This window comes from Ctenopharyngodon idella, chromosome 10 (assembly GCF_019924925.1).
Source record: "Ctenopharyngodon idella isolate HZGC_01 chromosome 10, HZGC01, whole genome shotgun sequence".
In the NCBI taxonomy this organism is placed as follows: Eukaryota; Metazoa; Chordata; class Actinopteri; order Cypriniformes; family Xenocyprididae; genus Ctenopharyngodon; species Ctenopharyngodon idella.
Genome location: NC_067229.1, coordinates 32,752,938 through 32,768,406, shown reverse-complemented (window position 1 = coordinate 32,768,406; position 15,469 = coordinate 32,752,938). Strand labels below are relative to the sequence as shown.

Sequence of the window (15,469 nt, the reverse complement as noted above, 5' to 3'; positions counted from 1 at the left end):
TTGATATTCACATTTTAACATGATTTTTCTAAAAAAAAATTATGTACGGATAATCAGGTAAACCTAAGTTGATTCAGTGTGTCTTACGATCTGACCAACTAGCAGTAGGCCAAATAGTAATCAGTTTTTATGTAACTTATGTAATACCAAAAAAAAAAAAAAAAAAACTAGTCTAAGCAGTTTATGCAACCCATGATGCAACCAGCCAAAGTAAGCAGATTCTATTAAGTGGCCTCAAAAATCATTTTAAGTTACTTAAATGTATCTTATTGCAGTACATAACAAAATATCAAAACAAATGGCATCTGCAAATAAATGCAGACACTTTGGGGTCAAAAACGTCTTGTTTCAATATCTACATGCTCAATCCTGCTGCATTATTAATATAAACTTTTTAAAAATGCTAATGTGTCAAAATTTGAAACTTAAAGGGATAGTTCACCCAAAAATGAAAATTTTATGTTTATCTGCTTACCCCCAGGGCATCCAAGATGTAGGTGACTTTGTTTCTTCAGTAGAACACAAATGATGATTTTTTAACTCCAACCGTTGCGGTCTGTCAGTCGTATAACGTAGTAACTCCATCTATTAAATCCTGCGGCTCGTGACGACACATTGATGTCCTAAGACACGAAACGATCGGTTTGTGTGAGAAACCGAACAGTATTTATATCATTCTTTTACCTCTAATACACCACTATGTCCAACTGCCTTGAGCATCCGGTTGGTGAGGTCTAAAAACGCGCTCTGATGACGGAAGTGATCTCTCGCGTGTATATGTCAATGAGTGCGAGCGATCACTTCCGGCATCAGAGTGCATTCAGACCTCACACACCGGATGCCGTGCGTGCACGCAAGGCAGTTGGACATAGTGGTGTATTAGAGGTAAAAATGATATAAATACTGTTCAGTTTCTCACACAAACCGATCGTTTCGTGTCTTAGGACATCAGTGTGTCGTCACGAGCCGCAGGGTTTAATTTGGATTTGTCTGTGCATGTTTTTTGACTCTTATAGATGGAGTTACCATTGACATGCATTATACGACTGACAGACCGCAACGGTTGGAGTTAAAAATCATCATTTGTGTTCTACTGAAGAAACACTGACACAACCATAAACATTCACAGTGTTATAGTCCACTTGCTGACAATTCTGTAATATCGGTCAAATGCAGGCTATTTTCGCTGTTTATAAACATACATATGCCTACGCTTCAACTGATTGAAATATGCATTAATGACAAGACAAGACGATCTAGCTGTTGTTGTGGGGGGGGACTAATACATCATACCAAGGTGTCACATCTCCTCCACCATGTTTAAAGTATGGCAAGCCCATCTCGGGAATTCGTGTATCAAAATGATTTCCAAACTTCCCAGTGGTAAACATGTTCATATTCCATTTTTACCTAGGTAATTCATATTTACAATAGGCTAATTCCGATAGGCAGCATTAATGCAAGCCTTCACGTGCTCTCGGAATTATCGGAAATACGGGTTTCCTAGGGAAAAAAAAAAATGCACATGAACGCCCTCTCATGTTGAAACTTGAATGCGAAGCTCATAATCACGACTTCAGAAGTGGGAATTATCAAATTTCCTATAGCATGGGAAGGCAGCATTATGCTGCGTTCCAGGCAGGTTTTTGAGCCCGTAAGTCACGACTTCAAACCACGACTCACGACTTTGTAGCGTTCCAGGCAAGTCACGCCAAACTGCCTAAGCGCAAGGAATTGTGGTAGCTAGATGTAAACAAACCAGTATGGCGGACCGTACAGGGCTTATGCTCATTTATGTCATTTTAGACACATAACATTGTAATACATAATCGTGTGTGTATTATTTATCATTATTATATTATTATTAATTTGATTGCAACGTTATATTGTCCTAAAGTCTATTTCTCATTTCTCTTACCACTTGCATAAACACCGCATCCATAGGGGCTGCCATTGTGTTTTGCGGGATATGTGACAACAGAGCGCGGGACTGGGAGTACATCGATCTAGTACGAGTTCACGAGTGGGAAGTCACGGGTTTGACTGCCGTTCCAGTGCACTTTCACGGGTAGAAGGTTGGAAAAACATGGGTTATGGGTTGCCTGGAATGTGGCATTAGTCACAAGATGGCACGCCCAACTCGGGGGATAATCAAAACTATCCCCCAACTTCCCAGTGGTAAATACGACTTGAGAGCCCATACGGTCAAAAAAATATATATATATATTTTCAAATATATTTTTAAATATATTTCCAAATCTACAAAAAATAGCCAAAAATATATTCACTAAAATATATTTTCAAATATATTTACATATTTATTTTTTGGCCATAGGTTTAGGGATATGTAAAGCGGGAGGAGTTGGATCTGGATCCAACCTCGCCCCCTGGATCTCGTGTTCTGCAGTGAGGACCATCTCTATGGGAAGGCGTTCATGTCCAATTTTTAACTAGGAAACTCATATTTATGATAATTCAAAGAAGGCAGAATAATTTTGATACCCAAGTTCCCGAGATGGGCGTGCCATAAACTTTAAATTTGGCGGATGGGAGAACAATTGCTGCTGTGACTGGTTGTCTTTATTAGGTTTTTCCATAACAGCAATCGCCTTGTCTTGTCGTTACAGTAGTGCATATTTACATATATGAATAATCATTTGAAGGGTATTGTATGTTTTATACACAGCGTAAATTTGACCGAAATTTCAGAATTGTCAGCAAGCGACTATCTTATATAGCGTGGTGAATGTTTATATGGTTGTCAATGAATGGGACAGGCAGGTTTTTATGGGAGCCTTTAAAGAAGTTCAGGAGTCTTGTGACCAGCCTCATGTAACTGTACCAGCATGAGCAGTGTCCAGGCCTAACGCTTCACTGAACTAATCTAAGGAATGAGAACTTGGATGAGATTCCTGCTAATCAGCTTGTTAAAACAGAGTCAAACTAAAAAACACAGAGCAGATATCTTCGATCAACCACTGACCAGCATTCCAGAGGAATCAAAGGCTGCGTGTGCAGTCAAAGTACGAAGTGAAGAACTGTGGCAAGGCTCGCAACTTCAACTTCCAAATTGATAAAAACACAATAAGTAAAATAATTGATTTTCAAACTTTTTGATGCCAAGGACCCCCAAACATGATGATTCCTTATACAATATAAAAGGCAGCTGGTTTTATGTAAACAGAAGAATTTATACTGTGTGAGAAAATATCAAGTGTAATATTATATGATTTTTTATTTTTCAAAACTAAATGCTGCGGAGCCAGTAAAAGGGTCATGGTGATCGAAAAGAATATGAAGGAAAAATTATATTCTGCTTTTACATTCTCTTGCGAAAGTTCCCCGTTCCCTGAGAACCTAAAATTTAGCTTTCTCTTGCAAAAGTTTCTTGGGGAACGCAAACGTTTTGCAAGTGACAAAATTTCTCAATTGAACACAAAAGTTTTGCGAGCGAACAATTTTTTTTTTTACTAATTCTCTGCGGGATCCTTCAAGATTTTCCTATGGTGTTTTATGTTTTTTTTTTTTTTTTTTTTGATTTATGTGTAAAATAAAGGTAAATATAACGATGATATTTTGATGTTTTGTTCTACAACGTAAATTACACACTCATAGCGAAAACGAGAATTTTGAAGCAGTTGTGTTCATTTTTGAAAATGCATGTTTTCAAGTAACTAGTTAAGAATGTTTGGGGTGTGAGTGTGTGTAATTTACACTGTAAAACAAAACGTCAAAGTATCGACAAGTTATGTTTACCACAGGTTTTATTTTACTCAAATTGAAAAACCCCATTATAAAACCCTATAGGAAAATCTCGAAGGAACCAGCGGAGAATTAGTCTTCTAGGTTCTGACGTCATACCTGCACCACTCTATATGCAGATTTGTTTTTCATTTCATTCTAAAAGTAGGGCAGAATGAAGGTAGTATCAAATATGGTAGTTTTGCTAAATGTGTTAAAAAAATTTTATTAAACATATTATTTTAAGTTAACATTAATAGCGTTAACATGCTAATGTTGACAGCCCTAAAAATGCATTTTGTAAAATCTTAATTTCCAAGGACCCCTATAACACCCCAGTTTGAAAACCCCCTGGGTAAAATAACCAATCTTACAGGTGGAGGTCAGTTAAAAAATCATATTTAGTTTGCAACAGACTTTGATGATCAGATTCAAGACAAAATAATTCACATCAATCTTTTTGACCATTGAAGCTTTTTAATGAAATGTTTTTAAACTGAATCAATTAATTGCAAATAAGAGTGAATTTGACCCTTTAAATTGTCAATTTTGGAAACAAAAATGTAGCATTTGTTCAAGTTACACTAAATAAATGGGGTAATAACAGATGTGTAACACTTGAATGTTTAGCAGAGGTATGAGCATTGAGCACCTTTACTTCCCGACTGTACAGTGGTCAAAGATGGTAAACTGCTTTACGCAATGAGAGGCAGTTTTACCTCAATTTTATACAATTGATCAACATAAAAAAAGTACACCAGGACAGAGTGGGACAGGGCAGTTTGAAGAGGTAACAAATTCAGTTAAGATTACAGTCAAATTAAGGCTATGGGATAAACAAAGCAAACATCAGGGGGATTCAATGCTTTTTAAATGGAAACTTTACAGTATTGCCATACGATATTGTTTTCCCTCCGCTGGTTTATCCAGTGCAACATGAAATGCAATAACAATCCAAACAGTACATTAAATCAAAAATAAACATTTCTCTTTGGGGGAATTTTGAATCATTTTCACCATAAGTGAAACGTAAACTTATATAGTCATTTGGCTTTTCCGCCAAGGAAAATTTAAATGCATGATTCAAAGGGGGACACAGCATACCAATGAACAAATTAAATACTTTATAATAAAACCTTTTTTGTGCCAAACTGCAAAGTCTGCCATAGGCAGGCCTGGCATAATCGCTACACCGCTTAACGCATCTCCTGAGGGAGTGAATGTAAAATTCCCTTAGAAAGGGGAATTTGAAATTTTCAAATAAAAAAAATACCCACATACTTGGCCATTTACAATTCATCTGCCACACTAAATCCAGAATGCAAACATATGCATTCCTCATATTAAAATAATATGACTTCTTTCACCTTTTAGCCTACACATATGGCACAGCTGACTGTATGAAGTAGTAGCACTTATATAATATGCAGGTATTGTACAATTTATTTACACATTTACATAATGAAGTTCAGCAAAAAGAGGCAAATCTTGCAAGTTCCTTATTCATTTCCTGGCTGGACTGAGTCTTGATGCTTTTTCCATTGCAAATTTACAGAATTCCTCAAATCTTCAGGGGGATGGGAGATGTAAACGTCACGGATGTCAAGCAGGAGTGATGTCTAAGTTCTAACAAAAACCATTTTCCTATTTTTTTGAGGACCAGATGTCGATGGAGGATGTGATGCGGCTAGTCCATCAGGTCAACCATCAGAGAGATGCTTCCTCAGCAGAAGCAGCAGCGGTGGAAGAGGCCAAACTCGAACCTCTACCCTCTTTCAACAGAATAAGGTGAGTGTGGAAACTTGTAGGCCCTCTCATATCCCATTGGCACTCATCTTGGATTTCTGTGCTAACTCTGCCTCCTTAGCCTGATGAGACAGAACAGATGGGGGTGAGTGTGTTGATGTCCAGCAGCTTCTAAAACTTTTACCTCTGGTCTCATTAAACATTACTGTAGAAGCTACACTCACACTAAATCTAAAACAGTTAAAGGCACAGTATGTAAGTTTCGCCGCTAGAGGTCGCTTATTCAGAACAATAACAGAGGTGTAGCTTGATGACACCGTGAATGAGCGTGGAATTATGGGAGTTGTCGTCTTCACCTCCACAGCCGATGGAATGCAATCCGACGGGACTCATGTTCAGAAATCGTGTTCATGGATGAACAATTGTATTAAAGTTTTATTAATGTTACTGTGGTATGAAGCAGGGCTAGAGTAAGCTAGATCGATTTTAGAATATCATATTACTAAAAGCTGGATGGCATGCGATTCATTGTAAAATATATTGCATGGTGGAGAAAATGCTGTATTACTGTTACTACAAATAAAGCTCTTTCTGTTTATGCTATGTCAGTCACTTGACAAAATAGTGTTGTCTCTGAGGCATGGTACAAACATGTTACTCGCTGTAAATCAAGAAAACAAGAATTCAAACAATAAGACTAACTGTGTTGAACTATGTAACAATGATTCGTTTTCTGTTAATAAAAATATCCAAACAGATGCTGTCTTATAAAACTCATAATATATGAAAGAGTCTTTGGTGTTTCCATGGTTTATATGGAAGTAAAAGCGGAAATTGAGGGTAGCACAGATATGATGTCATTGACAGTAGACGCAATGACACAGTCTGTTACAATGGTTAAAATTGCTGATTTCTCTGGATTTAAACATTGTTGGAAACGTTTGGGATAATACAAGTACACAAGTCAACAAAATATATAACAGTGTTATAGTGGTTTTTGATATTTTAACAAAAAAATCTTACATATTGTGCCTTTAAACATGAGCTATTAAATATTTATTTATATAACATTCTATGGAGACCCAAACCTCCAGAAATAAAAAATATAATAAATATACTAACAATAATAGGAAATCTAATAAATGTAAATAATAGGAAAGTAAATAAAGGAATACATGACTTGATAAAACAAATATAATTTTAATTCCTGAATTTATTTTTGTATTGCTTTTTTCTTCATTTTTTTCCTGCATTTTTCGTTTATTTTTATTCATTTATGAGTTCATTTATTTTAACTTTCCCAGAAGAAAATAGAAAATGAAGGGAAAAAAGTAACAAAAATAAATTCAGGATTAAATTTAATTACAAATAATTTATATTTGTTTTATCAAGTTATTTATTTTCCTATTATTACTACATTTATTTATTTATTTATTTTTAATTTCTTCAGGTTTGGGCTTCCATAATATTCATGCTAAAAAGAAAAAAGGAAAAGAAAATGTACAATGTTAAATTAAACCTCTTAGAATATTACAGCAACTACTATATAAAATCTTTTGTTTTAATATTAGAATACTACATTTTTTCCCAGGGGAAACCTTTTTAAAAACATCTATTAATGTAACTTCCGAACAAAATGGTTGCCTAGTAACATAAAAGCAGGACAGTCCTTTAAAATATGCATAATATTCAAAGTTATCTTGCAAAAACCACACACTGTTGACTCTTCACCTTTCAATAAATACACACATTTATGTGATCAATACAACATCTTGTGACACACTTACATGTATTAACTGAGCTTCGGGTGATGGCATGTCCAAACCTCTGGGTTTCTCCAACAATTCTTCTGACTAAAATACAAAAGAAGTATTAGAAATATCATAAATGAAAACTATTTGTAACGATTTCTTCTCTTGGTTATTGTTATACAATGCCTGATCAACTGAGAAACCTTTGAAGACTGAGAAATTGATTGGTGGCATAACATTCCTACCTTCCTGTCTTTGATGACTGGAGCGGAGTCCACCAGCACCTCCACTGAGGAGGACAGTGGATTCCCTTTGGCTGCCGTTTCGGCCTCCACAGGAGGAGTGGCTTTCTGTGACACGGACATAGAGAAGAAGGTCATTGCACATGGATCCATAACAACCATTAGCGATAACATATCAGCTGTCACTTAATGCAGTGATGTGCCAGTCTGCATTTCTTTCTGATTAAGGTCTAGGCATCAATTGGTTAAGGTTTCAAAGGTCAAAGATAATCCGTTGCAATCACTAGAGCCATTTTTTAAGCAGAGAGTAAACAGTTGACGACATCTGGTTTAATTTACAAAGTCTATATTCTACACATTAATATTTACAGCTTTTGTAGCTGATGCAAAAACATACAATGTATGCATGATCTTTGAATATTTACAGAATGTGTACTGAATATTTTTACAAATATAACTGTGCTATTTTTAACCAACTTTGCATTATGGGAAACTGATAACTTGGATACATCAGGTCTAACTTTTCTGAGTAAAAGTCTGTGGATAGAAGGACATAGGTTATTGGCCATAACAAAATGAATGATAAACTTATTAAAATCAGCCAGAAATTAATATCGGTGCAAAAATTGAAAAACACAAGAAGAGACATGGAAAGATGAAAACTTTGAAGCCTGTATAAAGTATATTGAGTGTTCACCTCCAGTTTGGGCACCAGTGGGATGACTGGAGGTTTAGGATTGAGGTCCGTCAGGTACATTGCACGAGAGAGCAGCAAGAGGGATGGTGGGACGTTCTCTTTCAGGTGTAGGTCCAGCCACTGACATGAAGAAAAACGTAAAAAAGATCAACAATTCAATGATTCAAAGCAAAAATAGAGCATACATTAATGCATAACTGTGTCTACAGTATTTGGATGGAAAACATCATAAATACAGCTATAAGCACGGATGATGCAACATTACGGTGACACCACCGCCCATGGCAATAGGAAAATAATGCATTTAAAGCATTAGTTCACCCAAAAATGAAAATTATCCCATAATTTACTCACCCTCAAGCCATCCTTTCTTCTTTCATTCAAACACAGTTGGAGTTATATTAAAAAATATCCTGGCTTTTCCAAGCTTTATAAAGGGAGTGAATAGTAACTGAGATTTTGAAGCCCAAAAAGCACATCGATCCATCATAAAAGTAATCCATACGGCTCTAAGGGGTTAATAAAAGCCTTCTGAAGCAAAGTGACGCGTTTTTGTAAGAAAAACATAAATTTTTATAACTTTATAGACTATAACTCTGAATGTGTTTGACTGAAAGAAGAAAGTCATATACACCATTTTTGGGTGAACTATCCCTTTAAGTGGGTAAATATAAGAGGATTATTTCAAAGTCTGTTGTATGTGTCACACTTCCAAATTGTCTACAGTCTTTGGGTGGTAAACTGTCATAAATATTCTCCAGTAGGCAGTTTTACAACCTAGTCAGGCTGGTCTGTGCATGCACAAACAAACACACACACACACACACACACACACACACACACACCTGCTGTAGCTGCTGTCGGAGCTGATCTGTCGTCAGACCCAAAGATCTCATGCCGCGACTCCTGCAGGCAGATTGAAGCTCCGCTACATTCATTGCGGCCACACCCTCCGTGGCGATCATCTACACAGAGACAAAGAGAAAACGGTGATTATCCCTTAGCTGAGATCATCTCCTTAACATATTGAACCCGAAACATTACAATAAGGTCTAAGGGGCCATTTACACAGAACATGTTTTTGGGTTCAAAAAATGCGAGATGCAATCAGTGGAATGGGGGAAAAAAAAAACCAAGATGAAAATCTAACTTTAAAAGTTGAACTTATTTTAACATGAGATGCTGCAAAAGATGCAAGAGTAATGTTTAAAGGTGTCCATCTAGTGCATGTTTACTTTAAAAAAGTAGCCCAGTGGAATGCAAAAATACATTCTGTCTTCTGTGTGAACAGCCCCTACACTTTAAGACGTATGGCTAGGTCACCCACAAACCTAGAGGTCACAGCAACATGTCAAGTCATAAATTCAGCTGTACAACTACTTTAAAGGGTCAGTAGCAATTGTCTGCCCTTGTCTCACCTCGTCGTCTGCCTTGATGGTGCGCAGCTGCATCATCAGCTGGAAACGCAGCAGGTTATTGGTGCCAATGGGCTGCAGCTCCAGCAGTTTGCACAACGCCACCAGCTGCGGCCGCTCCAGATGCTCCAGCGTCAGCTCATCCTCAAAGAGCTTGGAGAACTTCACAATGTCTTTAGTGCTGGGCTGTTCACCAGTGTGCCGCACCTATAGCAGACAAGTTAGAAGAGTCAGTCACCTTCAGAACAATTTCACTATATGCAATATGAAAAAAAATGGCTTCGATTATCAAACTAACCTGCTGTACATAAGTGGAGAACCTCTGAGTCTCGTCTCCAACAGCTGCTTTATTCCTCCTGGCCATCTCAGCAATGGTCTCCTGCAAGAACTTGGCCAGCTCCAGTTTAGCAGCAAGTCCCTTCTTCTGTTTTTCCTCCTGTCAGAGTAAAAGAAACAAATCCAGCAGTTTTGTTAGTCATTACTAATCAGTTTTACAATTTGCAGATGCATTTTGTATCTGCAAACAACTTCATGAAAATTATTACTCAGATTAATTGGGGAATGGTTTACAAATCACTTACACTGATTTTTTAATCTGCAAACAACTTGAGATTAATAATCAGATTCGATGGGGAATGGTTTATGAATCAATAACATTGATTTGTTCTATTTTTGGTTCATGAATGAGGGCCAATTTTGCTGTTATTTAAAAACTAAGACGTACCTTCTTGGACTCTGTCTCAAATGTGGAAGGCAACATTTCTGGGAAGAGTTTGAGGAATACGGGAAGCAGAAACTCCATGAAGGGAACGATGACAAAGACCATGAAGGGCACGAGCCGGAACAAGTCGGCACATGTCCGCATCAGCTGTGGAGAAAATAGGGCAAGTTTTATTCATCCATCGTCAAAACAAAAGCAATATGAGTTAGTGAGACTGAGAGAAGCTCATCTGGCCTAATTTAGCTGTACTTTCTCTGAGGTGTAATGCTTCTTGGTTATGCAATCCTATTTGTGTCACCTTACATTATAAATCCTTGACCAAGCACTGGTTTGTTCTAATAGGATTACCAAACATAATTACTTTGTCATAAAACTCTTTTAACTTACGACACACTTTCATCTGTTACATAATCTTATATAAAGAAGTTAAGACTCACCAAAAAAAAAAAAAAAATTACAAAAAGGTACCATGGTATTACTTGGAACGTTATGTAAGTTCATATAATTAATATTTAGAACCATATTATAGATATCAGAGTAACATTACCATTACTGTACATAAGTACTTTTTTTTTTAAGAGTAGATAAAGGAAAAATATAAAATCTTTTTTTTTTTTTTTTTTTTGGAAATGGCAACATGGTAATACCATGATGATATTCTTTGAAGTACCATGGCATATTATGCAAATACCATGGTGTATAAATATGGTAATCACTGACATGGTACCATGGTTATACATCATTTTTGTACATGTACCGTGGTAGTACCAATGGTATTATAAAAGCCTAAGCTATTTATTTTGTTATACAGACATGGATTTAATAATTGTGAAGTTAATAAGTGTAATATAAGATTTAAATACTTCCAAAAACCTTGAAATTGAAGCTCCAATAATATTCCTTAATGATGGTGGCGTAATTTCCCTCAATGACTGTATCGCTCAAATCTTGTGTTTCAAAAACTAACATTCTGTTTCCAGTTAATCTTGTTAATAAACATTCAAGAAGTTATTGGAATATCAGATGTTATTCAAATTCAACCCACGCTCACATATCATGGGAGTGCAAAGAAATATGACTAATTGGATGGATTGCTACAGCAGGTATTATTTAAATTAACTTGGAGTACCATTTACATACACTAAGATACATCATATCAAAGTACCATGGAATAATAGCTGATACAATCACTTTACTGTGGTAAACCAAAAGTAAAAACATCTTAAATAGTTTTTCGTCCCAAACATACCCTCCTCCTCTCCCTCCTGGTGAGCTGCTGCCCGTGCAGTAACCTCCAGACCATCCTGCCCGCGATTTTGGTGTCGATGCCAAGAAGGCGGAAGCCATGATAGTAATGCTTGAGCTCATCCAGGACTTTCTGTCCCAGAGACTTCCTTGGCACTGCTGGGGGTGCTGGCGGTGGATGAGTGCCAGAGGCAGCCGGGACAGGGTCACCCTTTATGGGTTCAGAACCCGCAGCGGTGTCCTTGGCCTCTTGCAGCCAAGCACAAGAGCTGTGGAGGGGACGTGCAGCTACGCAACCGGGGCGGATCAAGCTGGATGTGTAACTTGGATACAGCAGCCTGGGGCACCTGGCTGTGACGGCAGCACGTCCGAGGAACTCCGAATTGTAGCGTATGCATGCGGTCGACGGGAGTGAAGCACAGCCATGTCTTTTAGAAAGCAAGTAGGATCCTCTGAAAGAAAACGAGAATGGTGAGCTCCAATATAGAGACTATTTACAGTGTTAAAACACAAAGAAAAGAAAATATTATATTTAGAATATTTAAGGATGTTCTGTGCTCTTGATTACTACAGAAAATAATTTCAACTGGTTCCTTAGTTTGTATACTATTTACAGTAATGTACTTATAAAGGCAATCTATGGGGAAAGACATTGTGCTGCAAAAAAAAAAAAAATACAGTTTCAAAAATATAGTCAGAAGATTTTAATACTGTATATGTTAACAGGAAATTAGTATTCTTAAATGTTTTTTCCGTTCAAAGTTATATCCAATATTTCAATCATATCATGATCATATAAAGACTGTAAACCTGGTAACTTTATAATTGCAGGCCCAAGACAGAGAATATTTGCATGGAAAATCCAGCTTGAGGAATTACATTAATCAGCCTGGAAAAGTAATTCCATGGCTAAAATGACTTTGCCAACTTTACAGGTCAAATATATTTTGAATACAAGAATATATAATATGCTTTAACAAAAATACAAGGCAAAATAATTTCTATGGTAACTGACAGCACTGTTTTGAATAAGATGAATGTGAAGTGATTACATAGTGCACTTGGAATAGGATACAAATGTTTTGCACCAATAACTTGGTTGATGACCTTACCTTGATCTTGTTACAGCGAGAAGCACCTGTGAGCTGAAAACTGCCATTTTGTGACTAACAATTGGGTATCCTGCGAAGAGAAAAAATTGCCAAATTTTAATTGCATTAACAGCAATGATAGTACTAACTCAGAGTTCAGTAGCAGTGTAAGGCTGTGCGCTCTGTTCCTGGACAGTAAATAAATACATTTCTAAATCTTTACAAGTATTTAAGTAAACACTATCAGTTATGTTTTGTATTGTTTCAATGCAAACACTACGGGGAAAATCTGAATGTGTGCCAAAATACAAAACACTTCTGTGGAATGCGAGATTAAAAACCAATGAAAGTGTTGTCACTATAGGAGCTATTGTTGCCATGAATGCACAAATAAATATTTGCATATATGCAATTAGATTTACTAAATATTAAACAGTTTTAAGATTGAGGAATAAATCCCTTTTATCAGTTTATATTTGTGTAAGTTTTGTGAAACTTGTTTTTATTTTTGTTAATCTACTTACTAATTTCAATGTTCATTTTTCTGTGGCATTAAAAATGGTTTCTTGAATCATGAAATTACACTTTATTAAAAAACAAACAAAAAAAACAATGATATCACTATAGGAGTTACTATTGTTCCACTAATCATGAATACATGTACATAGATTTACAAATAAATACAGATACACAAATAAGCGTAAAGAGTTTTACAAAAGAGATTTAATCAGATATGCAAATACTATTACTGATCCAATCTGATTGTCTTAAGTATTTATGAGGAATAGATTACCTTTTTTTTTTATTAATTCGTTTAATTTTTGTAAAACTTATAATTGCTATTATTTACTTACGAATCTGTGTACATTAATTCATGGACACTGAAACAATAATAACGTCATGTGTCAGTGCTGTATTAAAGCACGCTGTCGTGACGAAGCGGCGGTCGCGAGCACTGCACACAAATACTGACTCACGTGTTTATCTTCGCCACTTGCGTTGCTAAAACAGAATACAAACACGGAGACCGGTCAAAGTCACAGGCCATATTTAACGTCAATACAAGTAGCGTTTAATTTTACCCGAAGGTTTGTCTCCAGTTACAACGGATAAATTGATTACATAACATTTACGACCATTATGACACAGACTCCGCAATTATTAAAGTGTAATTACTTTATTTTTAATGCGTTTGTCAACGTGAACTACAGTCTCCACTTCCTATTATAATTCCTCAAACATTTAACGTTTTAAACGATCCTAATGGCTATATAAAAAGTGGTGCGGGTAAGTAAAAACACTGAAGTTTAATGACAGGCGCTGAAGGCCACAGTAGAGGCCGCAGATACACGTTCACCATCTCAAAACACACCGCATTCAGTAACGTTACCCGAACAACTTTAAACTACTACAGATGTTGATCAATGGATATAATCAGCATACACAACATCGATCAATTTAAGACAAAAGCGATAGGACAATTCTTTTGTTTTACTTTCGTTAATGTACAACTAACAGCGAGAGGTTGCTTAAGGTTAACGCGAAACTAGAGATGGTCTAAGTGAGATATTGTGCACTAACAACGAGAAAAACGATTAAACAGCTACCAACCTGTGGAAAAAGATCCGTGTCGTGCGGTGTAATGGCTGTTATGCTGTAACCATTGGATATAGTGTCAGATCGGATGACGGTGGAGAAAAATGTTCGGCTCGACAGCGCTCCTCCTGCAGCTGAGGGTCAAATTTCCTCGGAGGCGATGGTACGGGAGAAAAACGGACCTTTTGCGGGATGTGATACTCCATTCACGACGGTATGTCACTCCTTAAATTTAAATCTAAATAGACTTATAAATTAATACATCCGAGCTGATGTACTGTTTTGATCGTATTTTAAAATGGACTGTCAGGTTGCCTCTGATACCCCAGTGAAGCCGACCGACCGCCCCACCGAGGAGGATCATCCGATGAGAGGAGCGGCGTGATTGACAGCCACGAGCACCAATACACGAGCTGTACGCGCTGCTGACGCTGGCCAATCCGCTGGACGGGGCGGAGAGTGGAACTTCCCATGATCTCATCCGTGATGACGAGAGCACGTGAGCGTTCACACTTGCTGATCTTAGTTCAGCTGTAGTTCAGGGTTGCCATGGCAACAGCCATATTCGCAGTGCTGAGAACAGCGACAGAAAAGCAAGGCGTTTCATTAGGTTGTTATTAGGTATTTGTGCAGACGATGGCGCTACAATCCTTATGGTTATTAAGGAACATAAAATCCTTAATAACATTGTTTTTGTTCTTATTTTCATTTTACTCACATTATATACATAAAATCTGCCCCAGATTAGTTAAACTAAAATGGATTGCATTTTCTTAAAACAATTTATGTAAAGTTAAACCGGTAGTTATTTAATAAATAAAGAGCTCTGTGTCTTGCCCCTCTGTATCCATAAAGCATAAAATATCTTAAATGTTTTATATTCATTTTTCCTAACATTTCACATTTTATAATGTGGTCAGTGAATTATTGTGTTATTGTGTATGTTCTAAAATAACAGTTTGTATATAACAAATAGTAAATACTATTATTGTCTAAAGATAGATATACATGGCTGATATACATAGATAATAAAATATATTGTCTAGGATTGTCAAATAGTACCCTGCTATATATATATATATATATATTATTAGTAAAATTATAGTAAAATTAAAAAACTATATTATTTAATGTATTATATAGTTATACTCTAATACATTCATCACATCCTTATGCTTTGTTTGTTGTCAAGCAATAATATTCATCTCACTTCAATGGTTTTAT

General features: G+C 36.4%; 1 protein-coding gene across 1 annotated transcript; it reads right to left on the bottom strand.

Moving 5' to 3' along the window:
- Positions 1-4,198: 4,198 nt before the first annotated feature.
- letm2 (leucine zipper-EF-hand containing transmembrane protein 2) lies at positions 4,199-14,617 on the bottom strand. The gene is made up of 11 exons (XM_051909736.1): positions 14,261-14,617; positions 12,671-12,740; positions 11,563-12,010; positions 10,317-10,460; positions 9,891-10,028; positions 9,596-9,799; positions 9,023-9,142; positions 8,178-8,297; positions 7,484-7,588; positions 7,275-7,340; positions 4,199-5,609 (listed from the first exon to the last, which is right to left on the bottom strand). Exons 2-11 carry the CDS (start codon positions 12,715-12,717, stop codon positions 5,556-5,558), a joined length of 1,446 nt encoding a protein of 481 aa, XP_051765696.1. The 5' UTR covers positions 12,718-12,740; positions 14,261-14,617; the 3' UTR covers positions 4,199-5,555.
- Between the last annotated feature and the right edge of the window lie 852 nt (positions 14,618-15,469).

Excerpts from the sequence above, each read along its gene's own strand:
- letm2 (XM_051909736.1), bottom strand. The coding sequence starts at position 12,717 with ATGGCAGTTTTCAGCTCACAGGTGCTTCTCGCTGTAACAAGATCAAG. Across the intron at positions 12,011-12,670 it reads CTCGCTGTAACAAGATCAAG|AGGATCCTACTTGCTTTCTA; the intron begins GTAAGGTCATCA and ends GTTTTCTTTCAG. Across the intron at positions 7,341-7,483 it reads CAGTCATCAAAGACAGGAAG|TCAGAAGAATTGTTGGAGAA; the intron begins GTAGGAATGTTA and ends TTTGTATTTTAG.